We start from the raw sequence: 26,735 nt of genomic DNA on the forward strand, positions 1-26,735 counted from the left end.
TTGAAATTACACAGGAAAGGTGTGGTGAATAATTTTTATTTCACTACCAAAGCACAGATAAAAACTGAACACAGAAGACTGCATTACAGAAGTGTCCCATCAAAATGATGGTCCAACAACAAAAAGTCTGCTACTGCCCTCATCTCCTAAACATAAACACCTTGGTTTACCAGTTTCCAGATACCTGCCTTTAGTTTTTAAAAATTTTCTTTGCCTTAAAAAAAAAAAAAATTACAAACAGTTGGCCACTTACGGAGTTTTTCTGTATATCTTGCTCAACCTTAGAAGAAAACACTGAGAGGTCCCCATTGAGTATAACCTCAGCCAAGGAGTTCACCAAAGGAGCATAATGTATAATCAGAAAAACCTATTGAAAGAAGAGCAGAAAAAACATCAGACATATTTATACAATACAGTTTCACAATTTCACTAGTTGAACATACTTTAGACCTTGTTAAGTGCTATCTTTAGTTTACACATAAGTGCAACTGGTAACAGAGAGTTCATGAAATCAATTTAAAACAAAGGAGACAAGGGTATCTGACCTGTCTCTACCTTTGAAGCTACCTGGTTTTACTAATGCTTCATATTCTTTCCTCCTTCTGAGAAGTGTAAATTCTTTCTCTTCAACACCTTTGAAAGGGAAGCTGCGTGATATTCCAGCAAGGAACTCATTAAAACCATTCCAGAAATTTATTTTTCTTTTAGAAACAACAAACTGATTATGGTGCACAGCATCCCCAGACCTTCCTGTGTGCCAACAAGTGGCCAGACTCCAGAAAGTTCTGTGCACACAATCACTGTGCAGTGATTCATGACTAAAGGCCATGCACTAGGCTGAGCTGGATCAGAAGCAGCTTTTCTGGCTCTGAAATTGCAGCAAATCAGTGTCAGCTACACAATGGCTGCAGAACACAGGAGTAAAGACCATAATCCCTGGAGCACTGAAGCATTTGACCACAAGTGCTTTGGTGCTTTACCAGAGTTCTGTGTTTACACTGACTACTCCATTTTGAGCCAAGGCTTACATGTCTGGGCCAGCAAACAACTGGCTCCTGGACAGAACCAGCTCAGGTTCAGCTGCAATAGCTTTCTGTCAGCTTATATCCATTCTCTTCACAGGAATATCAAGGCTGGATCCCTTATCAGTGGTTCTAGCTGAAAAATTCCCAAATAATTCCTAACTCATTAAACCTAATCACTGCTTTGAAAATATTTAGCTAAATGTTCTCAACAGGTTTTCTGATTAAAGTCAGAAGCATTCCAGACCTCCAAAAGGGAAGTGATTATTAGCATGTAGTGGAGATCTACATAAAACTTTTAAGTCACAACACACTTCAAAAGTGCTTTGAACAACCTCCAAAACACTCGAGCCTCTGCCGATTCACCAAGTGTTGCTTGACCATCCACAGGCCTGCTCTGGTTCAAGAACAGCACAAAATCCCTTTGTCACAGTGGCTGAGAAATCCCAGCAGTGCATTTCCAGGTGCTGGCATCAGTCTCTCAAGCACTTGTGTCTAATATAAGAGTAGTGCCTAGAGCATATGCCAGGTGTCAGGAACAGAGTCAGCAGTGTCTGGCAGATCTCATCCCACCCCAGACAAACGCCAGGTTAAAAGAGGTGGGGGAAGATGTTTTTCTGCCAGTCACAGCAAGAGTAACTTCATTTTCTATATCACATCCCATTCTGATACACAAAATTTGTTCTCAGTTCTTTATGACTACTTCCATTTTCTTCTTTAAAGAGAATGAAGAACATAGATAAAAATCCTGAAGTGATACCTTGTCCATACTTCCACTGAAAACAAAGACTTTAAAAGAGATGACAACTGCATGATGCAGATCCCTTTGCTTACAAGCAGCTGCTGCTCCCACAGTTTTATCTGTGGTAAATAACCCTCACACCACCACAACATTTTAGACTTAAATTAAGGAGCATCAAATATTTTCCTAGGAAAAAAACTCCAACCCCATGCTTCTAGCAAAAAGATGAAATTATGGGCCAGATCACAATGAAATGAGTACTAAAAAAAATTCTAAGATCAAAGAAAAAGAAGTACAAATTCTATGAACATAAGTCAAAACTATTTTCAGACAATGTAATTTAGGTAAATCAATCTCACAGTAATGCACTGAAGACTACAGGGACAACAAATGAATTTTCCCTACAAAACAAAAAAAAATCTACTGTAGAATTCTTAATTTGAAAATTAATTCCAGAAGGAAAAGGAGGTGGAACTGATATGAGTAAGAAATAAGTACTTAATTACAGATTTAAGCTATAGGCATAATGACATTCATACTGTGAATGGTGAGAAAGTGAGATTTTGGTAGTGGTGGTTTTTGGGGTTTGGGTTTTCAAAGAGGAAAATTCAAACCCGAGATTTTCCATAGCTTAAGCAGATTCAGAATGCAATACAGCATCTGGGTAAATTTCATCTGCCATGGTACCAAGCTCTGACCCAGCATGCTGCATATCTATTACACTTAATTTGTCAGGGCATGTACACAATTTGAAATGCTCTGAAAGTTACCCTGGGCAATGGGATCCACAGAAAAATGACATTAACTCAAATTGTCTGCCAAAAATGTTTTACTTTCTTTTTCTTAATGAAAACTGAAAGGTTAGAAATTTGCTTCGATGAATTTTCTTTTATGGTTTTGCCAATGTGATGAAAACACACATTTTATAATCACAAGAGTACTGCAGAATTTGTTCTGAAACAGGACAAATATTAAAATACTTACTTGAGAAAGAAGATAAAGAGAAACCTGGAGACTTATTTTTGGACGCTCTCCACCCTACAGAAAAAGTTACGAAAGTGCTTACTTGTACAAAGAATTTATATGGCTTAATGTTTTATTTAAAATCAAACTTGTGTTGTTCCACATCCTGCTACAAAATATTCAAAAAGCATCAAGTTCTTTATCTTTAACATTCACTACTTGTAAACTATTTGAAATGGAGACTCTCTGAATAATCATATCTCTCACTCTTCCTTGACTAAAAAATTGCAATTAATTACTGTCTCTCGTGGTCACTTCAGTAATTTAAACAGGTGAGCATCTGAGAAGTACATTGGTTTTCACTATGCTACCAGTTCAAAAACTTTTCAGTTAACATTCATTAAAGACTGCTAATTAGCTATGCAGATAGCATGAAATATTACCCACAACAGACAAATGAATGCAGGAACCTGTGCAGGTTTAAAAAATACTTTCTATTTCACAAAACCCAGTTTTAGTGAAACCACCACTTAATTTAAAGGCTACGCTTTAAACAGAAATTCAGCTTCATCACACTAAAACACAGTTTCTCTACAAATAGAAGAAATGAGTATCAAACCCAGGAGTCTGTATTTTCTACATGGATAGATTTTTAGACCATGGCAAATTTGCTTTTTCAGTTTTTGCCAGAAGACAAGTTAGCTTATCAGAAAAGGAAATCACACATCTCCCAGTGTCACAGAAATTTAAACCCTGTTCCAAATTTGCAGTTCTTCTTGGTCTCCAACACTGTGAGCTTTTAACCACCATGTCACCCAAAGCAGCATTTCTTTGGTGTGCTCTTGAATTGCATTTCAGGCTATTTCCTCTACAGCCACCCTCTTTAAGCTATTTCATGTAAACCACACATCATATACCCAACTGCCCAAATCACTCTGCACGCTGAAAGCAAGCAGCACCTTTGAGAATTCACTGTTTGCAGGTATTAGCTTACCTTGTCTTGATTTACTAAGGAATACACGTAGAGGGGAAGAAAGAGCCTATTAAGTAGGTGGTCTGTCAGCACATCATTTAAAAATTCACAGTTAATGATAAGGATATCATTAAGGTAATGCAAATGATCAAGATGTTCTGCTACCAGGTCACTCAGTTTGCCCCTATTTCTGTGCCTGAAAAGAGAGCAGAAATAAAAAATTACACATGATCAATTGTGATAGGAAAAAATAACATACATCCCTGCCACAGATCAGCTGGCTCAGGTAGACTACCCAAAGAAGATGTTTCAGTGAAGCCAACTAATGCAGCTGTTAAACAGCTGCCTGTATTTTCTTTAGGATTCACACATCAAGTTTTTGCCCCAAGTTTTCACAAGAAAACTTTGTTTTTACAAAGCTTTGCTTCCATTGCCAGTGTTTTCATAAGCCAACTACAAAAATGAGAAGATTTCTTTTCCAAAAATGAAAGAAGAATTAGGTGTTGTATTTAACACCTACCTCTTCACTTTAGGAAAGCAAGAAACACACGGCCACTCTAAGGTGGGGATGGCAAGACAAACCAAGAACAACTTGAATCAACAAAGTATTTCTGTAGCTGACAGTGGAATATTACACTGTCATGTCAGGTCTGACAGCTCACAATCAAGTTCATATTTCTAGTTTAAATCTTTTTCCTAGAACCTTTTCAGAAAGCTCTTCTAATGAGATGACACAAAGAAAAAAGGATGTTAGAAAGACAAAGTTTATAAGATTGAGAAGCACAAAATGCCTGTTGTGTCTTCTGGATATCTGCTATTTTTAGCAGAACAAAACAAAGCCAAAGAAAAGGCTTGGTGCAAACACTAATTTACTTGTAGGGATAGCAGCACAGATCAGGCACACAGCACTGTTTCCTTGAAGAATCACTAAAAAACCTTAAAGAGTGAAAAGTCTGAACTGCCTACATGGGAACATATCTAGAAACTAACTTAACTGGACTACTATAGACAAAATGAGCACACCATTGACATCTGGGAAAAGCATTTGCATTCAAGAGGCAGCATTGTAAAAGCTTACTCTTCATCAGTCTGCACACAGTTATCCAGCTCTATCACGTGGCTGCCAATAAACCAGACGAGGTTGGAGAAATAAGGAACTGCAGTTTTATCTCGAATGTAATGCAGCATAGGCTGGTTGTCCACTGAAGAGAAATCATTAAAAAGAAAAATCAGTTGCCAATATTTTTTATTGCTTTTTAAGAAATATAATAAAATATCTTTTGAATTTGATTACATGCTAGTTTTCCATATGAGTATACACCTGACACAATCTTAGGCATGAAATGGAAATCTACAAAAATGCCACATCAATTCTTATCTGGTTTGAATGAGCCTAATGTTGATATATTTACAGATGTCTGAAAAGAAACAAATCTAGTGGAATTCAGAAAGGTTCTTTTAGCATATTTTTTATTAAAAAGAAGAGAGAAGCGCAAGAATAAAGCATTAATGCTGAGAGTCAAGCTAGTTAGACTTACATGACACTGCATTAAGGAACACAGGAATCATCAGTGAAGGAAGGGCAAAAGAAACAGACAACAGTTAACAGGATTAGGAACTGGGATAGTGACATCCTCTAAAAGGGTTTAAAATGCTAAAGCACAAAGCATCTAAACTAAAACATATGGGGTAGCAGTTAGAGCAGAATATATGCAAACAGGTAGTCAGAAAATTATCAAACCTGAACATCTGAGCTCTGCCTGTAAACTCTAACCATTATATCACTACAACATTCAATGAAAATTCTAGAAAAGTAATTTTTAAAATAAAAATACTTAGTCGCAAAAATATATCACAAATAGGATAAGAAGCTTATAATCTATTTTTTTTTTGAGCTCATATTTACACTTAAAACAGTTCCTTCAAGTAGAAGTACCAAGTGCTCATTTCTTATACAAGAAAAAGTGTTGCAGCCAACACTGTAAAGATCCTATTTGCTATGCAGGCTATCCAGTCATTTGCAAAGCAAACAGCTCATTGTTTTAAAAAAGACCTCATATGCCTCTATGAAGACTGTCAAACCACTTCTTCTCTTAACTGACAGAAAGTTTTGTAAATTCAACATGTAATTTAACTTAAAATGGACTAAAGAACAAGAAATCCTGCATGAACATATTGCATAATACATATTACCTTATAACATGCTGATTTCAGAGGTAGAAGTTCAGAATAAACAATTTTTTTAAAGAGAACACTGTGAACAGTTCATTAAAAATCTTAAATATCCCAAGAAAAATTTAGGGGGAAGTGACTTTTGGACATTGGGTTTTCGAGAACACATTCTCAAAGCAGTGCTAACTTCAAATTTCAGCCAGGTTTCTGATGTTCCTGCTGATTTTTGAAGACCTCCAACAATAGAGATGCCTCCGTTTCTCTGGAAAAATCACTGCAGGGCTCAACTACTCTCACAGTGAAGCTTTAGGTTTTTTCCTCACATCCTACTGGAATGCCCAGCAGAGGAGTTTGAGGCTGCAGCCTCCTGGCCTCCACTGAGCACCTCTGGGAATGGTCCAGCTCCTCTTGAGACTGGAGTGACTGCAGCACCTACCAGTTCTACAGTCATTTTAATGCACTTCCAGTCCAAAAGGGAGTGAGGGTGGTTACTGCTTCATACACCAGAAAGCTCAATTTCATGAGTAAAAGATAATTTGTATTCTTAAAACATACTGGTTTTGGGGTTTTGTTTGTTTACTTTTTAAATATGGTCACATTCTGACCTCTCTTGGAAAGGAAGCTAAAGTTCCTTGTGTATGCCTGACACTTTTGGAGTTTTTTTTTAAACCAGTTTCATTGGTAAGAAAATAATACTATTTACAAGTACATACTGCAGGTTTGGGATAGTTGTCACAAAAGTAAAAAATGTGTATCTGAAACTTGTCAACATGCTAAGCTTTTCAGTCTCACAAAACAGACAGAAAACCTTCACAAATAAGTGAAAATTAAACTACACTGAAAGCAGATTTGCACACATACCTTTTTTAATGTATAAAAAGCATACCTTTGTAGACATTTAAGGTTATAGTCCTAACAGCAATCCTGACCATGCTTTCGGGGTGGTTAAAAAATTTAATAGCTTCGGTGTACAAAGCAAAGTCATTAGTGTGCTGCAACAAGAGGAAAGAAAATATTTATTCATTAAACATGTACAGAATATGGCTTGGGATTCTGTATAAATTATGTTTTCCCTATATTAACTTGGTATCTTTACCTTCTACTTAAGTAATCAAAATGATTTTACAATGCACATTCACCTGCATGTGTAGCTCGGCATTAAAACGAGCTGCTTTAAGCACCAGAGCTTCCCAGAATAACTGCACACAGCACACATAGCCAGTGCTTTCATGCCCTCTTCTGGCAGAAAGCAGAGTGCAGAGAGGAAAAACCCAGCTCAACTTTGCCCTTTGAATCAGCTTTTTGGACTTTGACTAAACCTCTTAGAACCAAGTGATGCAATAGAAAAGATCCTGTTTATGAAAGCACAAGAAAAGAAAGCATAAGCAAGTTGAATTCTCAAGGAAGCAGACTTTAAAACTACTGAAATGAGCCAATATAACACTAACTTCCAGATTTTTAGTTTATTATAGTTGTAAGAGGACAAAGCCATGATTGTGCAGAGATTCTCACAAACAAATTCACAACCACTAGCATGGCCATTTAAAAAATAAATGCAAGACATTATGAGACAAGAGACTAAACAGAGTATGTGCCACACTCCTATCAATTTCTAATTCAAGTCCTCTTATCATTATACTGCAACTTTCTTTACTTACCTCATTATAAAAGAAATGTACAGTATGATTATTGAGTTTCAGGGAAAGAGTTTTCAAAAATGATATGTAATATGCCATGATCTCTTCATCAGAAAAGTCAAATTTGTGGACAATAATAGAATTCACATGGTTATTAGAGAGCAGGTAGTCTGAAAAAAAAAGTATTTACACAGGTTAACAAAAAAAAAAATGACCGAGGTAACAGGCTGTATTTAAAGTGCCAGCTAGAAAGCAACAACCTGATGCTTGAAGATCACAATTTTGAGCCAAACAAGTGATGCCTTTGACCATTAATATAAAGGATCTGCTCCCCACAAAGGTGTTTGCTCCCAAGAACAAGACAACTGAGAATATACTTTATCTTCCTCAATTCAGGTAAGCTCTGCAGCTAATGACACTTAACCCTTTTCCTCCCCAAGTCCCAACTGGCAAAGGCTTGATGATGACTTTCATAACAGTGGTGGAATACTTCAAATTATTAATTTTCTATCCTCTATGTATTTTTCCAAAAACTTTGAAGGAACCTCCTGTGGCTGACTGCCAGCACCAATGATGTCAGAACAGTTACAGTACAAACTACACACCAGAGTCTCACCACATGACCTGTGGCAGCAAGTGAACATTTCAGATCACAACTAATTTGACTTAAGGAATCCCTTGAAATGTGCTAAATGCTTGTTGTACCAAAAAACTACTTTTGCACCATGGAAAATTTACATTCAAAGGTATTGTGGAATCAGTTTACACCACATTTTTGGTAGTGTTCAATTTAAAAGACTGTCAGTAATCCATAGTTCTGTGCAGGGGTACTAGGACTAAATTTCATTGCCTGAAAGGGAATCCAATCAAATCTAGATCACTTCATCCTAAGCAGTTTGGAAGTGTGTCCTTACACAGGGATGTTTCATGGCTGATGTTCTCAAAAAGGATGTTCAGAGTCTGCAGCAGCTGCACACACACATAACGACCTGACTTCTGACGCAGGATGTTCAGGAAGAACTCAAACATATTCTTCTCCAAGAAAAAGCTGAAAGAAAACAAAGATGTCACTAAGTCACATGTTGTAAGTAACAGGAACATAATTTGGCTAGGAGCAGGGATAATTCAAGGAACTTTGACAAACAGCATGTTTTGCTTTTATGAAGAATTACTTTGCAAAGTTGCATGTGCATAACAAAAGAATATCTTTCAAAAACCTTAAATACTAAACAAGAGGGCTTGAAATTCAAATTATGCAGAACAAAAGGTATCAAGTATTCAGGGCCTTTCTTACTGTATTTTAGTACATTCAGTTTATCAGGCAGCTCTAAATACCACAGCTAGAATTTGTGATATCTTAGGTAAATTGAAGCAATGTGATATTGGATGTACTGAGTAAATCTGGACCCTAAAATATATTAGAGTTCATATTTATATCAAAAGAATGGAGAGTCAAACAAAAGCAGTACTTGAAAGGGGCTCTACAATCCAAACACTTTTTAGAAGCCGCAAATTCCTGCATGACATGAATATGAACCTGCTCACACATCTACTACAGGACACATCTTTTTACATATAGTCATGAAATGCAGTCTTGGAGGAGTTCACAGTAACAGGAACAGAACTCCTTGGGGGAGTAAACATGAATAGAACTGTACAACTCCAAGCATTCTTCAAGCACAAAAGCAGAGTCCCAGAGAGAAGTGGCTGGGGATACTCACTCAAACACTGAGCTGTCATTCTGATCCCCCCAGATCAGGATCTCCGTTATGGAACGAATGGTCTCCACCAGCAGGTTGCGGTTGTGATCTGTCACGACTGTGTTTTTACTCAGAATGTGATACATGTACCTAAAAGGGAAAAGAAGCACAAGTGATGAGCTATCCTGCCACTCCCACATGCACCATATTTGTCTTTCACCACTGCACCAACACAGACACACACATATGCACACACCAAGTCTAACAGTTGGACAATTTTAAACCCCTAAAATTTCCTTCTAATACAGATGCAGAGAGAAAAGTAATTGTTAAACAGAGTGACAAAGGGAACAAATATCCCCCAGCCAGGTGAGTTATGGGTGCTTATGTAGATGTTAACATAGAACTAGAAACTGTGCAACTGGTCCCAAGGTGCTTCTTCTGTGAATTTCTTTGGAATATGTTGAAGTCAATGGAGTGATGAACAACAGAAATAGAAATAGAAGAAGCAGGTAAGCATGCAGTAGCTGCCATGGAAAAGTGGCAGTGAGGTCTAATCCTTCTCTTGAGTGCCACATGAGTTCAATCCCTTCTCCTGCCTGCAGAGCCCCTCACTGACTCACATCTATTCTGATGTTTAGTATCAGGATCCTCAAAGACTATTCATTCACCTTGGCAAAACTTCATCAGGTCTCTGGTCCTCTGAGCACTCCCAGAAATCAGTATTGCCCAGAAACACTGATTGGAAAGGGGGTAAAGTCCAGCTTTATCATTTCAAAAGGCTAGAGTTTAAGACTGTCTAGTGAAGCTTAAAAAATGGTATGTCTATACCACAGGTGACAGGAAGCTATAGACAATTTAAGTCTCCGAATGTTACTCTTCAAGGAAGCACTTTTTTTGCCCAAGTAAGTTGTTACATCAAATTCTAATAAAAGCACAAAAATCACCACTGCTTTTCTCCCCCCCCTTTTTTTTTTATAGAGTGATTTAAAAAAGGGTAAATATAAGAAAGGTGCACAGTTTTGAAAATAAATTAAAAAACATGAGGGAAATTTCATGTCATTTTTGAACAGCACAAGTTTGGATTCCTAAACACAGTTCCTATATTATTATGTTATGATTGTACTGAAAACCAGGAGTAACACCTCAGCATTTCTGTGCAAATACTCACAAGTGTTTGGAAAGGATGACAGATTTCCCATATTATTAATCTTGCCATGAATATGGAGTTAATCAAACTTCCAGGATCTAGTTCTGTGAAAATAGCCTGTGTCCTGACCCTGGGGCAGCCTTCATTATTGTTCTGGATTCCATGAGAGTTTGTTCAGTGATTCAGACTAAAATTTTAGGAATCTCATTAGTAGAATTTTGCCAAGCTTTTGTAAGGTTCCAAAAAACACAGTGCATTTCTAAAAATAAATGTTGGGGTATCTGGTTTATGGCTTAAAGTAAGATGTTTAGATCAAAAAACAGACTTGAAATTATGTTCCAAAAAACAAGATTCCCATCAATTTTATCAACACTAAAAAACTGAATCATTGCACTGGGCAAGCACACAGCCAGAGACTAAACTGCCATTTAACTGAATACTCATGTGAGGCTGCTCCAAATACTTATCAGACTTCCAAAGACAAGACAAGATATTACCCAGTTTCAGAACCTTTTGCTTGAACTCAAGAAATCTCTCACAAACACAGAAGAACTTTGATCATATTTACAATTTATTCAAAATCTTCAAATTTGGTTTTGGGAGCCTTCTTCAAACACTGAGCTGCCAAAGTTGGGCAGAGTTTCACAGGACTTGCAGCAAGAAAATCTGTCCTCACAAGCCATGCAGGGAACAGGTGCTGTTTCAGAGAAGCTGAGGGTAAAACACTGTGTGCTCACTGCTCTTGATATTACTTCACCCTCAACCAACAATTCTGCTGTGTTGAGTACTGCACAAGGACACAAGAGGTAAAGAGCCCTCAGGAGTCCACAGCTTTCACAAACCTGAAACCGCATGCTCCCTTCCCTCACTCCCCTAATCAGCAAAGCCTGCACTACACTCCCAAAGCCATTACCATCTTATATATATCACCAGTCAGCAAAAAGGAGGAAAAAGGGAATAGGTGGCAGAGGGGGGAGAGGTGGAGGGGGAATGGTCTTTTCTTTATCTTTCTCTTCAGTAAAAAAAAAAATTCTCTCCCTCTTCATAGTGTTTTCTTTCCCCCCTCCTAAATCAACACTCATTTTCAAACTCAAAACAATCACTGATCACATTGAAACCACTCTAGGAAAAGTTGATTCTCAGCTGTGTCCTACAGTCACAACTGCCTGGTCACGTGCTGTACCAGAATAGTCATTAAACAGCAAAGAGAGCACCTGGAAATCCTCTTCCACTAATCTGAGATCACAGCTCAAGATTCCTTCTGTGCACACTGACAGTGGGACGGCTCACAGTGAAGATGTGAGAATTCCTGGGGTTTCTAAATCAGCACAAAGCACACAAGCCCTGGAAAAGCTTCCCATTAGGGCACTTGGTGCATCATCAGGACAGTGAATCAAAAGACAACACAAAAATTCAGTCCCTGCTCTGAGGACGCAGCAGTTAATGGAACAGAGAAGAGATGGCAATTAGATCACTTCATTCCTCAATCATTTTAACAACTTCCTGAAACAGTTAGTAAGTAATACTATATTACTTCACATATTTTAGACTATTAATTTGAAGTCACATAGAAATCACTGCATCTGTGAACATGTATTTCTCATTAACAAGTTATATTACACAAATTTGGGATTAAAGTTTACTCCAGCAGTAGGATTTTGGGTATGGGATGCAGTGGGAAGAATGGCAAGCTATTATTTCATTTTGGGAGCCTATGGAATATAAAGCATTACAAACACAAAAAGCAAGAAGCATTTAATAATCAGGAATACATTACCTCAAAATTTATTTATTTAGTAGAAGCATTACTGCAAATTCCTTATTCTGCTAAGGCACTGATGCACTTAGAGGAAACTTGGGCTTCACCTTCAAGCTATTCCTTTTTATTTCATTTTTTATTTATCCTGTTTGCTTGAAAATGTACAAGGAAACATACACATACTTGCTTCTCTTTACAGACATGTGAAATACCATATTATGAGAACATGAAGCATCACACAAACCCAGTATCTTTGTATTTAGGTAAGTCTTTAAAGGCTGTCTCTAAATGCTGATTACAGAGGGATCAGGTTTGTGCTTCAAAACACAAAACTTTTAAAGAGGAGACTTTTGTCTTCTCTGTATCTGAAGACTGGGTTTAAACAAAAATACATCATGCAGGAAGTGCCAAAGCACTCGATACCATCAGAATCAGTTGGAGAAGTTGCCAGCAACTCAACAAACCCAATAAAATTCTGAACATTTTTCTGGTTAGAACTCATGCTCAAAGGGGCAACATAGTAACTTGTGAATATTGTAAGTGCATATTAATGACTTTCCTACTCAATACTTACAAAATACACTAGAACAGCTAAGAGTTTAAGAAGTCAAGCACTCAAATTTTAAAAGCCCAGACCTGCCCATAGCAGGCTTGCTCCTTCACTGCCTGTGACCAGGTAATTGCACATTGTTCTCACACAGGACACCTGATGCATGGCACAGACAGTGCCTCAGGAAATGAATCACCCATGGAAAAGGACTTCAAGCACCTTTATGGACACTGCATCTGACCAAGGCATGGGAAATGCTCAGCACCCAATTTTAGTGGCATGGAACCTTTGTGCAGTCACAATGCAATTAAAATACCAAGTGCAGAAGCAGCCGTGGGAAATGCGCTTGACAGTAGCAACAGGGCTGTGTAAAATACCACAGAAAAGTAGGGGGAAAGTCTGACTTAGAAACAAAGACACACAAACAGATCAAGTTCTGTGAGAAGTACCCAGGCAGTGAGTAGCACTGTGCCATCCTCCTCTAGATGGCATTTCAGAAGTTAGATTAAATTTTAACTGTTTTCCCTAGATCAAGAGACTGTACAAAAACACCCAATGCAAAGTGTGTCACAATTTTCCTTCAGCCAATCCACCCTCTGGTGTGTTTGCAGGAAGACTGAATAGCAAAATTTCAAAAGCAAACCTCAAACAAACTGCATTAAAGGCTGATGGGAAAGATCCAGCACTCACTGACCAAAAGCAATAATGCTGCTGGTATCACTAAGCATGTGGATTGTTTACAATTTAGACTAAACTCTGCCTTATGCATGTTAAAAATTAAAAATGTTCCCACAAGGCTAGCCCAGACTGATTTCACCCCTGTAACACAGCATAATGTACCTTTTGCAGGCTGAGCTAACCTGCAATGGCAAGGCAGATGTGTTGTACTCAGCTCCTTCATATGGAACACAAAATGGGGCTTTGATGAGTTGAAAAGATGAGAAGATAAACAGCTTATCAAGTGTGCTTACTGAGACTTTCTTTCTTTCTTGACCCCAAAGCAAAGGCTCTCTCACCTTTTTCCTTCTGTTACTTTACCCACTTCAACACTTGGAAAAGACTTCAATTTCACCTTTCCTGTTGGCATCCAGCTAGAAGCTGAAATTCACACAGCTTGGATAAACAAACACTTAAAATATACATAGTATAAACAGGTCAAAGTATTATCTGTCCTTTACATATGACCATTTCAGATTCATAATTATAGAAATCACATGCAAAAAAGCAAACAGACCAAAGCTTGTACTTCAGTAGATAAATATATACTCCAACTCTCTGATAACAAGCCACAACACTTACAGCCCAATTCCCCATTGCTACAAATGAGGTAGGGTGCTATTTTTCTATTCTCTGTGGCCCCAACAGATCATATGGACACATTTTTCTGACATGTGAAAGTAAGTCTCAAGTCTCGCTCTTTTTTTCCTAAACTTAAATTCAGTTTTTTCAAATTTCATCACGCACCAGCATTCTTGCTCTACCTTCAGTCAAACATCAAAGGAAGAGCTAAAGCTCACTAATGCTGAGCGGTACACAAAAACTACTCCTTGGATGTTCAGCAGAACATTCCTATGTTTACATCTGACCACGACTTTCCCCCCTTTTCCCTGTAAAACCAGACTACACTGGCATGCTAGTCTGACCTACAATACTTTCAAAATTATTTCTGCAATGCCATTGCCTCATTAGTTTTGTATTCATGGGCTTGAGTTCCGTGTCTTTGGTAAAAAGCATTGCATTTCAGATAGTCTTGCTCATTTTGAACATTTCTCCGGTTTAGAGACAAGGACCAGAATCCATAAATCATCTTGATAAAACAACTGCAAGATCCAAATCCCGTACAGGGCATCCTGCTCGTTACTGTCAGGACCCATTCATGTCCTCCTTGCAAGATGACTGAAAACTACAAAGCACTTTTTCTCAATGAGCTACATAGTCACAGTGATTTCATTTAGAAAATGCTTCATATCTCAATGACCTCCTTTTCTCGTTCAGTACAAAGAGAAGCTATCAAGGTGGTTCTCATTTTTCTTGCAAGAGCGGAACACTTAAAATGGAACAGAGAAATTAAATTTTTTATCCCTTGCCACCCTTCCAACTCTCCAGCGGCAGAGCTGGGAAAAAACTATTCCACCTTCAGCGGGCAGCAGTAACACACGGCTGTGGGGCTGCAGAACACATTACAGCTCTCAAGCTCAGCGCTTTCCTTCTGCAGCAGCCGCCGCGTCCCGCAGCGCAGGGCACACCCCGGCCCGCCGTGACTCACGGCTGCCACGGACCTCCCCTCACACCGGGACTGCACTGCCCACACCCCGGCTCCAGCCCCTCGCCTCAGGCGCCAGCAGGAAACAAACAAAGTTCTCCCTCACGAGGAATGCGGTATTTCTTGTATTTATCACGCCTTGCACTCTACCCCCCCCGCAGACTCTGTGGCACTGCTAAAAACAAAACAAACACGTATGGCAGCCGGAGTGTGACATTACATGACGAACTACGTCTGCCCGGAGGACTTTCTGGGACGGAGAGGCCGGTTTCCGTGAGGCGGACACCAGACCTCAGAGCCTCCGCCACAGGGGACTGCTCCGGGCGCGTTCCCCTCAGGAGAGCTGCGGCAAAACGCCCCGGCGAGGGCAGCGAGCGCCGGGGGAGCGCCGTCCGCCGAGCCGCCCTCTCCTCTCCCGGCCCCGCAGCCGGCTCCGAGGGAAACCTGCCCCGAGCAGCTCTGCGGACGGAGCCCGGCCACAACCGCTCCCCTCCGAGCCCCCTCCCGGCCCCGCCACCCTCCGCCCCCACTGCCGCCCCGAGCCCGCGGCCGCCCCTCGCTCACTTGAGGTGGTCCAAGGAGTGGATGCTGCGGGAGGCCTTCCCGTGCCCGCCGCCCACCCAGCTGCGGGAGCGGCCGAACATGCTGGCGGTGGAAGGCTACTCCGGCCCGCGGGCCCTACGGCCTCATAGCCCCGCGGGGCGAGCGGGCGACCGGCGGGCGGGGACCGGCCCGGAGCCTCGGCGGCGGAACCGGCGCGCAAAGCGCATGCGCGGCCAGGGCACGCCGGAAATCGCCGGCTCGGCCCCGCCCCCGGCCCGCGGACTGCGAGTCCCAGGGAGCACCGCGGGGAGCGGGGCCAAGCCCTCACACGGGCGGGGCGGGGCGGGGCCTGCGCCGGGCGCGCTCTGGGGCCGGCTTGCTTAGAACAACATAAGAGAGTAAAAGGCGCCCGAACCAGAAAAAAAACCAAAACACATTAAGCGTCTTACGAGTACGTCCTAAATGTGTTGTAATTTGAGGTAAAATTTGGCCCCTGCCTGACATTCCTTGTTCGGCTTCCATAGCCCAAACGAAGCTGTTCTGCGGGGTCACTCCTGTGCTGCAAGACACAGCGTCAGAAATTCCGCTGCTGGAATTTCCCTTGCTGAGGTTCTTCCAGTAAGGATTTTAAATCGGCCTAAATATTGAGGAAGAACAAAGAGAAGAGGACTCTTGACTGTCTTGACCTAGTTTTGATTTTTTTTTTTTTTTTTTTTTTTTTGCTTTAGTCAGAGAAATAAACTAAATCTATGTAAAAGCTGAAGAGTTTGTCAGGCAGTGTCAAAAATGGACCGAGTTTAAAATCCCGCCTTCGGTTATATTTTGGTATAGGCAAAGAAGCACCTGCACCGCAGCCGAGACGGGCCGGGCCCGCAGTGCCGCTTCAGGAGGGCCTCGGTCACAGCAGAGGTCGTGAAACAACTTCCAGGGGCGAAGGCACAGCCCCAACCTGCCCGCGCTGCCCCGGTCCGCAGGCTGCGGGCTGCGGCAGAGCTCGGCAGGTAGGAGCGCGCAGCCGAGGGTCGCGCAAGCGGCCCCTGTCTCCTGCAGCCCCCGTGCAGCCTCAGCGGGACCCCAGTGCCGCCAACGCGGCGGAGGCCACGGCGCCCGTCACGGCCGCCCCGCGCCAGCAGCAGCGCGGCGCTGGTAAACAACGGCGGCGTGCGGCAGGGCAGGCGCGGGGCGGGGAGCGAGGGGCGGGCGGGCAGCGCGGTCCTGCCGCGCAGGCCGGGCTCGCTGGCAGATGCTCAGAGCCCAGCTCCCAACGCGCCTGCGGGCTCCTTCCGCAAAGTTTGCGGGCGGCAGGAGGTGGAGGAGGGAGCCGCGGCGGGACTGCAGTAGCCGGGCTGGACATGCCGCTCAGCACCCTCCTGCCAGCAGCGGGGCTGCGGCAGCGCCGCTGAACCCGCGCTGGCCGCTCGCCCGTCCGCCGGGCGCCTCTTCCTCCGGGGACTGAAGGGACCGAGCCGGCCGCTCCGCGCCCCTGCGGGGCTCGCCTCTTCCCGGAGTCCGGATCCGGCTCCTCAGAGATTCTGCCCTTTGCTACCACCGGGGCTGCGGCGTACAGTCCTGCCCCGCTCCCAGCTCCGCCGCTGCCGTCCGCCCCCCCCGCGCCGGCCGGGCGGGTCGGTGCCCGCTGCCCCCGCAGCCCCCACGGCTGCATGACCGCCGCGGTCTCCGCACGTCTGGATTCGGTGGAGTCCTGGGCCTTCCATGCGCTGCTGGTGCTGCCCTATATGTTTTACGTGGGCTTGTTCTTTGTCAATGTGCTGATCCTGTACTATGCCTTCCTGATGGAGTACATCGTCCTCAATGTGGGCATCGTTTTCCTGCCCGAGGATATGGACCAGGCTCTGGTGGATCTGGGGATGCTTTCCGACCCTGGCTCCGTGCTCTACGAGACGGACAGCGAGCTGGATGTGTTTGACGGGTACTTGGAGTGACGCCCCAGGGCGCTTCAAAGCGACTGAGCTCCGCCGCCGCCTGGCCCGGGGCAGGGGCCCGGCGTGCCCGCATGGCCTCAGCTCGGGGACCGCCGCGGCTCCGCTGCGCGACCCCGTCGCGGCTACTTCTGCGCAACATCTTCCCTTCCAAATGGCACCCGCCCCGCCGGTGCAGGGGCCAGAGGGGCGGCCGGGACCCGCTGCCGCCGGGCAGGCCCGCGGAGAGGCAGAGGGCTCGCCAGTGAAGTAAGTAATTCCTCAGTGTCCGGCCGGGCACAGCGGGCACGGCGCCGGGACACGCTCTGCCGCAGCTCCGGCACGGGCGAGCGCTGCGGGCAAAGGGCCGGGGCCGCCCCCGCCGCTTTCCCTGCCCCGCAGCGCCCGGGGACAGCGGGGACAGCGACCCTGATCAGTCCTCCGGGACTGATCCCCGAGCCACTGCAGCTCTGCATGGGGGGCTGCCGGGCAGCAACTTTGCTGATCCGGTCCTGAGAGCAGCCCTGAATCGAAACGAGCATCCCGGTTAACATTTATTACAATTCGGAGACCTTCCTCGAGCCAGAAATACATCTTAATTTGCTGCCCTTTAAAACCACTCTCTTGGATAGTGACAAACTACCCAGCTCACCATTTTAATTGTAGCACGAGGGTTTTGCTTGATCAGGTTTTTTTTTGGTAGCTTTGAGTGATTCTAAAAGTCTGGAAATGTAAGGATTTAGCATTTTAAAACACTGAAATGCATTTGGGAAGAAAAATCACTATTTCTAGCTAGGACTTTCTGTGCCAAATGTATGTTAATGAAAACATTCACAGTTTAAATTAAAATGTGTTAGCAAATCTGCCAGCAGATTTTTTTAGCAAAATAGTGTCTGTAAATCTGAAAACCAGTTCAGGATATCTTTATTTTTCTGTTTGAAATGATGGAAATAGGAAATTCAGTTATAGGGTTACAAGTATGAATTCAGTGACCACACTACACAAATACCAGTTAATATCAAACTATTTTAACCAGTCTTCTAATTTAACAAACCCAAACAAACCTTTCCTGTAGTTCTGTCCTTCATATAGGTTAAAATTATCTCCTGAATATTTCTAGTCAGATTATTTTTAAAGAATTAGCTGATTTTGGTCAGTAATTTAGAAGGAAAAATTGGACATTTTTGGTGTTGGAGTAACATTGATTGCACAAACACAGCTGAACAAGGCTTGGCCCAAGGCATGTGGGAGCCTAACAAGGGAGTGAACAGATTTTGTTGCTACTGAAGAAATCTCACTGCATATAGTCACTGCAAATGGAAGTGTCTATGCCTACATCTGGTGGACCATCCCAAGCAACTGGATGAGAGTCCCTTCTGCTAGAATAGAAGGTGTGGAGCAGCACAATCCTCCCTACAAAACACCATTGACTACTTTTGTGGTTGTCTCCTTCTTCAGCTGGACAAATAATACACATGATCTGCATTCCAGGAAAGAATTTCCTAAAAATTGATGGTAATTCAAGTAAAATCTTTGGTGCTAAAAACTGTATCCATTTTCTTCCTCAAAATACCTTTCCCTAAACTCCAAATCTTAGTGCTCCAATGCTATTTAGTAGAGGGATTAAAAATACTTTTTTTAAATAACATTTTTTTTTTTGTCTAGAATTTGTTTTGATGAGTTGTGTCTAGTTTTCAGGAAGACCTAAGGAGAGCATCAGACGCAATTTTCCTCAGTGGGAAAAAAAATTTCCTACTATACAAATATCACTTGTTATGAGCACATTCAGTTCCATGTAGATTATTTGGCTTCTTAAAATTTTCCTTCTTATTAATAAGATAAGCAGCTCTGGAAACTTCTTGATATTCCAACTATAAACCCCTCCATATGCAGAAACCAAAATGCAGAGGTTTTCTCAAAGCTCAGAAGTAAGGCTCCATTTTTACCCACCAAGAGCTCATGGAGCTCTGCACAGGTACCAGCTCCACCCTTGACCTTTCATCTTTTGGAAGCTGTTAAGGTAGATGGTGGTTTCCATTGAGAATCAAATCACAAATCCCAAAAGTTTGATCAATTCTTAGGCAGCAAAAAAATTACTGTGTTTCGTCTATTTATATATTTAATTGTACTTACAGACATAGCAACCAGGCTACAAATTGCATAATTATTTAGCTACCAGGCAAAGCCACAGTGTTACCACCATGATGAGGGATTTGAGTTCATATCCTCTTACAGGTTTCTTCACGGTTCTGTGCCATTCCTCCTCAGCAGTTCTGTAGCAGCAAAGCAGGCAGAAGAGGGACCTAATTTGGAGCTGTGTTTTCTGCTTTGGGAGCAGCACTAAGGCCCTGAAAGGGAAGATTTAGATTCTTGTGGTGCCTTGCCTGCAGTGACCCAGTGCTGTATGTGTTAACCCCTGCCCTCCTGGCCTGGGGAGGTTTCCCTTGCACCCAGAAGTGCTGAGGATTCACAAGACACTGCAGGAAGAATGGGTCTGTTTTGCCAGCAGTGATGAAGAATATGCAGGCCTACTCTTTGCATTAAAGAGCAGGGTTCTTCATGTGACTCACCAGTGATTTCTGAGAGCAAGCAGAGAGCTGTGATTATCCTGAGCTGAAACCTTGCAGCGTCCTCTGTGCCTCGCACCCTGCGTGAGTGACGTGTGATGGGAAAACAGAGGGGGCAAATCCCAGGAGGCCCTTCTGCAGTGTGAGGAAAGGCTGATTTAGATGTAAAAATAAAAGAACTCATGGATCAGAACAGCTCTGTGCTCTCTGGCAGCAAACCCCTCACTTGAATAAACTCAGTAGAAGCAAAATGATGTTCAAATTCCTGAGCAAAACTGATGGCAGAGATTGAAGGCAGACAGATAAGTAAGCAGCTGAAAAATGTTTCCTGGCTTATTCAAATGAAGAAATTAAATCTGTGTAACCTGAACAGAATTGAGCTTGTTTGTGTCATCTGCTGTTTTTGTGTGAGTGTTTCAGGTTATTTACGATATATTTGAAGACCCCTGGAATAAGGTCATGTGACTATTCTCATACTTTCATAAAATCAGATGGGACTCATCACAAAGTACTCCTATCAGAAAGAAAATGGGCAAAAGTAATCAATAATGAGAACCGAATAAGAAGACTGAATTGATGTAATCTTGCAGTACATGCTTTACCTGTATTTTTTCATAAGATGAATTATGATGAATATCTTCAGTGAGCAGAATCCAGCTCTCAAAACCTGTGACTCAGCACTTCCAATGAATGCCAGTATCTAAATTTTGAATCAAAAAACCCCAACATAGCTTAACTCTCCAGCTCATCAATATAGTGCCAATTAGAACTGCAGCTCAGTGTCTGTGGGACAGCCACCCCCTGTGCCTGTGCTCTGAAGCAGAGATGTCCTGCAAAGGACAGATCAGAAGAATGATGTCACTAACACTGTCAGGATACATTTAAATGTATCAGAATCTACTTCCTGACTTCTGTCTTTTCAAACTTTAAATATTAAAAATACTGAACAGAGTGGTTTGTTACTTATTTTACCTTGCCATTTTTCACAATTTTTCCTCTTTTGGTAGAGATCACCAAGGTGATTTGTTGACTCCATGATACAGCTCAGTTGGCTGTTTTATGAGTTACAGTAGCAACAGGATCAAGAACAATTGCTCTGATTTTTAGAACCATGTTTTGAATTTTTAGCTGTTACTAAAATTAAAAGAAGTCCAGTGTTCAAACTCACCTGACAGCTCTGCTTTAAAGAAATGTGTACTTAACAGGAGTTCCATTCTAGGTGGAAGGAAGACAAAATCAAGGTTAATTGTTCAGTAGTCCATGCAGACTCAATAACCACAGCCATGGACAGTTTTCTACCAAATGCATTTATTTATATAATGTCAGGAGAGTAAGCAGATTTTTTGTTTCCAAATGGTGCTGTAAATAATGTGAATTAAAATGAGGCACAGAAATTAGAGATATGTTCAATTTTTGATAGACATAGTTTGGGCCTGAGTATTGCATGTGTTAAGAGCCTCGGCCACAAGTAACTTTAAAGAATAATTTTTTAACAGTCTGTGGTTCTTTCCTATAAAAGTCAAGCTTTCTGTAATAAACTTGCTTCAATAGGTGGCAATAGCCAATTGCCTACTACTTTTAAGCTGTCAAAGGAATTAAGAAACAAATCCAATTTAATTCTTCATGTTTGTTTCCTCTGGAGGAGAGACAAAGTGACACTATAGTTCAGCTAATAACTATAAATCCTAAAATAGAAGAAAAGAATAGTTTTTTTAGAGACATTTAGTCTCTAACTCATTGCATTTGCCCCTCATAATGATCCTAGCTTATAAGGAGTACAGCTATCCCAAAGGATTAAATATGCACAAGTTGCTAAATCTTTCCAGTTGCTCAGGGAAACTGTCTTACTGTCTTTCTTTTCAGAGTTGAATTTTATTACTTTGGCTACAGATTAGGAAAGAAAAAATAGCTGAATAGTTTGAATGATGCTCTCTGAAGACACAAGGATGTGTCTAATATATGTGATGAAAAGGGGAAAGACAAATAGAAGCCATGTATGGGAAATAATGGTATAATGGAAAATCATGATGTGCACTGAGTGAGGGATTGCTGGGGAACCTCCAGGTAAGTTCACAACTGAAGGCTAAATACTCTTTTGTAGGGCCAGAAAGAAAGACCCAAGGATTGCTCAGGCAGTGGAGCCTAAATAGGCCACAAGAGCTGAAACACTACTGCAGAAAGTGAGGAAACAGAACGCAGACAGTGTCAGGCTGTGAAACAGTCACACCATGTGCCCTTAGCTCCAGCCTGCATTGTGAGGAACAGTAACTTCAAAGGCAGAATTAACAAAGATACCGTGACTGAGCTGTTAATGCTAGAGTCATCCTACAGCCATACTGTTCAGGGCTTGCAGGTATGTTCCAGGCTGTTCAAAGTTCTAGTTCTGAGATGTAAAAAATATTTTAAAATATTTTCTATCTCTTCATTTTCCAGTTTTCTGAAATTTTTGAAGTTTTCTGTTAAAAAATAGGTTCTCATGAAATTTGAGGAACAGATTTCTAACCTGAAAATAAGAAAGGCAGGATTGAATATACTGGCCAATTGTATAATTTACACCCCATTTAATATCTGCCACAACAAATTACAGTCTTGGAGTAGCAGCCCTACAGCAGTGTTTGGAACTACCATTGGACAGCTTTACCCTTTGCTTTGGAGCCCAGTACATTTTGCTGTGCTATTTTTAAGTCAGCCTAGAATCCGATCTACAGTGCAGAATACTAACAACCACACTGAACTGTCTGCTCTAGATCAGTTTTTAGTTCCACTTGGAAAGCAATCAGATAAACATGAAATGAGTAACCTGGTAGAGCTGCTGTTCCCCCTTTTCATGTCCTCATTTTGAGAGAAAGGATTTTGAGCAGTGTGTTCTGCTGACAGGCATTTGACAGAAATGCCTCACTGGACACAAAAGTGCCTCTTCTTTTGACCCAGTATCTGCAGTAAGTGGCACACAGGAGCATGGAAGTGTTGTGATGAGTCAGACCACGATCTCACAGCCCTGTGTTCCACCTCTGGGAGAGCTCCTGTCCCTGACCAAAATCTGCAGGCTGCTCTGTTCTTTCCAAGGCAGAATGCAGGATGTTGGATGGCACATTGCTGCCCAGCCCTTTAGCAAATGTTTTCCAAACCCATTGCCCACTCTGTGTTATGAAATCCCTCCGGATTTCCTTCCCATCAGTACATGATCTGAATACTTGAAAGAGCTTATTTTCTGCAGTCTGGAAGATTTCTCTATTCATCCTCTTCTTTGAGTCAGTAATGGTGATGAATAAAAATTGGCCCCTGGTATACTCTGCTACTGAGTTCTTTCCTACCAAGTTGTATTCTTTGCTTCCAATCTTTTAATCTTCTTTCAATCCATAAAAGAACTTTTTCCCCAGTCCTGTATCAACCTGTTTGCTTTTGGCCTCCTGTAACACCTGTGTTAATGACACTGTTGCTGTGTCTGTCCAAGCTCATGCAGAACTGTGACATCTGATTCCATTCTTCATTCAGGCCCAGAAAGGGGAGGGAGGGAGGAGCTGTCCATTCAGAGATTGCTGCACACAACACGGGAACGTCCTGAGCTGCAGGCAGCCAGGGGACCTGCTCATGGTCTGTACCTCAGCTCCTCCTCAGCACACACTCATGCCAGCCCCCTCTCAGAGCTGCACCATTCTGCACTACACTAATTAGCTTTCTGTAAATCACAAGACCAGATGAATGCTGTCACTAGTGCCCAGCACCTTTGTAATCCACAGCTCTGGTTCTACTTAAAGGAATCTTCTCAGCTTTGTATTTACCCCTGATGATTGTAAACAATCACCTCCTAATAGCAGTGGGATATTTGAGTCAGTCAAGGCAAATTAGATAAACTGGGATAAAGCAATATAACACTAATTTATTCTTGGCAATAAGACCAAGAAGTTACACCAAAATGTTCTTGAGCTCTGTAACTACTTACCAGTGAATCCAAAATAGTTGGAACAATGCAACTCTGAAGTAGAAGAGAAAGTGACCAAAATCAGAGACTACATCAAATGTAGGCAATACTTAATTGACATGATGATCCAAACAATAAAAACACTCTAATGAACAGTACCTAGTCAAGATAATGTAGCCGGTTCAAACATCTGTTTTAATTAGTAGGGCTAAAATATCAAATCTGGATAAAATAGGTTACCCCACTGTGTGTCACAGCTGTTTTTACTCTTAAGAATTTCCCCTAGTAATTGATGTGATGCACTGTGGTTCTTACTCTCACACCCCTCACACTGGTATCTTCATGGCTCTGTTAAAATTCCTAAGGACTGGTGGGCTCTGACATGAACAGAAACTGTGACATTGATTTTTCTGAAAGGTTGTGCAGGTCTTTACTTCTCAAAGAATTATTACCTAGAGTCACAAAAGGGTTTGGTTTTTAATTTTTTTTTTTAATAAGTCAACAACATGGTGCTGTATGTCACATACTCAGTAACTTTTCTGTTCATTTTAGGTATGGAGGGTTACTCTGTATTTATGTGTTTTCTTTTAAACAGATTCATTAAACACCTGAAATGGATTATGGCCAGGCCAATGGATCAAGTCCTGGAAAGAAACTGTACTCTGAAATGTAAAGATGAAAATAAGGACAAGAGAACCAGAAGAGGAGTTGTCATCAGACCTTGTCAATTGTGACTTCTCTTCATGGTCTTTGTCTCTTGTGTGTGCACTTAGTGCAGTGATTCATGCACCATACTGGGCTTCCATGGGTAATTCTGGGATGGACTGTATGAAAAAATAAGATAAACTATGTTCCATTGTAACAGAAAATCAAGATGTTACCCAGATTTGATAAACTTTTGAATGAATACCATGTCACCCAAATGGACACACTCTACATATAGCTTAAGCCAGTTTTACAATCACATGTTGAAAATTCTACCAGCCAGTAGTTCAAAAGCAATGCTTTCTCAGGGGAAAATATGCAGGAGTGACTGAAGGAGGTTCTGTTCAGGGAGTATAATGGCAAAAACTGTGCTAGTAAGATATTTTATTTAAAAAGAGAGTTTTGAAATAGATCAGAGAGTGAATTTTATATGTCAGGTGGATTCATTATTTAACACAGGATACTTTGCAGATTGTTTAAGCTCACGTTCCTATGTACAGATGTGAAAGCAATACAATAAAGACTGACCTTTTCCATGAAAAATTAAGTAGTTGTGTTGGAGTTGTTCTTCAGTTTGAAAAGAAAATAATTGAAATATGCTTTCAAGGAAATTCCAGTTTTCCTGCAGGTACATGCAAGTAGTTCCAGATTGCAGAGATGGCCAGGAGGTAGGAAACCCTTCTCATGAACAGCTGCTTAAAATATCAGACCTGAACTGAAACATCAGGCACTGTGTGTGGGGAAGGGAGGGTAACCCACACGTTATTAGGGCAGGCATTAGACTGGTTTTGTTTTATTGTCATTATACTTTTTAGAAAAGACTGATTTTTGTAACTCTGCAATTTTTAAACTGAGCTGATGTATCAAGAACGTTTTGGATAGAGCAGAATTGGAAACAATTCTGCTGACACTCTCTGCATGATGTGTGTCCTCTGCAGTCTGTGTCTGCCATCTGCTCCCAGCGTGGGCTCCCTGCTGCACACAGATGGTGTCAGGAGTCTCTTCTCAGCCAGTATGAGGAACAAGAGGGTGATGGCTTAGATCCCCCATGAAACAATGACAAACTTGTGTATACTGATACTACCAGTGTGTTGCATTCAAATAGCACATTTTAGCTCCTAGGCAGTAGAAATTAGCTCCCAGTTCCCAAAATTCTGTGCTCCAAATGCAATTTTCAGCTGCTCCTGCAGGAGGAGAAGCACTGACACCAAACCAAATAGCATTTCTCCAAGATAGGATTCATCAGGTGCAGTTCAGGACCTGTAAGCACTGACAAGTGTTTTGTTCCACACAGTCCCTGGACAGCAATTCAGCAATAAAGTCACTTAGGGCACAATATTCTAACACATAAAGATACATTTAGGGAAGCCAAGTCCCCATTTAGGTACCTATAGAAAGAATAACCAAGTTTACAAACTTGTCAAGTCCATTTGATAGTAACACAGTAAAGGCTGAATTTTGCTACTGCAGGGGGCATTCCTGCTGCCTCTATAATTATCCATTCATAGTGTTCACAGAGGTGGCTTCACTAGTTTTTCAGGGTCCCACAAATGCCTTTTTAAGAACATGGTTCAGTTTGTCACTTTTGGTACTTACTGCAGTACCTAGGAGTTTGTAATAAATTCCCTGCAGTGGGTTTGTGCACACAGTGCACAATAAAACAATACAAATTTCCCTGAGTCAGTCACTTTGGAGATTCTGAATCTTAGACCAAGATTCCTGATTTCTCAGAACAGCTCAGCTTCATGCATTTAAAGGATGGGGAGAGTGTTACAAGCTCTGACTACCATGGTAACACAATCCTTGGCATTTTAGCAAGGCTTCTTTGACAACAAAAAGAGATGGACATAAAGAGATCAGCATTTTCCTCATCCTAAAAGATTTTTTTAGAATAGATATTTGATCACAACAGCTTCTTAGAAGGTAGCCAGTGAATTCAGTTTCTATATACAAGGCACTCATTTGACAAAAGCATTTTTGAGGAGCTTGGTGCCATAAGAATATCCAGACTTTCAACCCAGATGAAGTTTAGAACTTTTAACTGCAAAGATTGAGAAAGGATGAAAACCCCTTTTTGCTTTTATTAGCAGGTGGCCTCAGTCAGCACATTTGTATCTCCTGATCCTGAACTTACAGTCTGGCAGTTGG

At 41.8% G+C, this 26,735-nt stretch overlaps 2 protein-coding genes across 7 annotated transcripts in view; one reads left to right on the forward strand and one right to left on the reverse strand.

The window, feature by feature from the left end:
- The window catches only part of CLEC16A (C-type lectin domain containing 16A), a 55,007-nt gene extending 39,282 nt beyond the window's left edge, over positions 1-15,725 (reverse strand). For 3 of the 6 annotated variants that reach the window (XR_009419616.1, XM_059484205.1, XM_059484209.1), the window contains exons 1-9: positions 15,496-15,725; positions 9,231-9,359; positions 8,424-8,557; positions 7,531-7,679; positions 6,759-6,864; positions 4,779-4,902; positions 3,722-3,896; positions 2,749-2,802; positions 254-367 (exon numbers count right to left, since the gene is read on the reverse strand). Coding sequence is in view for 5 of the 6 variants with exons in the window: in XM_059484205.1 (XP_059340188.1) it covers positions 254-367; positions 2,749-2,802; positions 3,722-3,896; positions 4,779-4,902; positions 6,759-6,864; positions 7,531-7,679; positions 8,424-8,557; positions 9,231-9,359; positions 15,496-15,575 (1,065 nt within the window). In the remaining variant the exon portion in view is untranslated. Of the gene's footprint in view, positions 1-253; positions 368-2,748; positions 2,803-3,721; positions 3,897-4,778; positions 4,903-6,733; positions 6,865-7,530; positions 7,680-8,423; positions 8,558-9,230; positions 9,360-15,495 lie in introns of those variants that run through there. The other 3 variants (XM_059484206.1, XM_059484207.1, XM_059484208.1) reach the window with 3 other exon arrangements.
- Positions 15,726-16,790: 1,065 nt separating this feature from the next.
- Positions 16,791-25,134, forward strand: DEXI (Dexi homolog). Its single transcript, XM_059484389.1, has 2 exons — positions 16,791-17,663; positions 24,478-25,134. Exon 1 carries the CDS (start codon positions 17,136-17,138, stop codon positions 17,415-17,417), a length of 282 nt encoding a protein of 93 aa, XP_059340372.1. The 5' UTR covers positions 16,791-17,135; the 3' UTR covers positions 17,418-17,663; positions 24,478-25,134.
- The last annotated feature ends 1,601 nt before the right edge of the window (positions 25,135-26,735 follow it).

This window comes from Ammospiza nelsoni, chromosome 17 (assembly GCF_027579445.1).
Source record: "Ammospiza nelsoni isolate bAmmNel1 chromosome 17, bAmmNel1.pri, whole genome shotgun sequence".
Lineage (NCBI taxonomy): Eukaryota > Metazoa > Chordata > Aves > Passeriformes > Passerellidae > Ammospiza > Ammospiza nelsoni.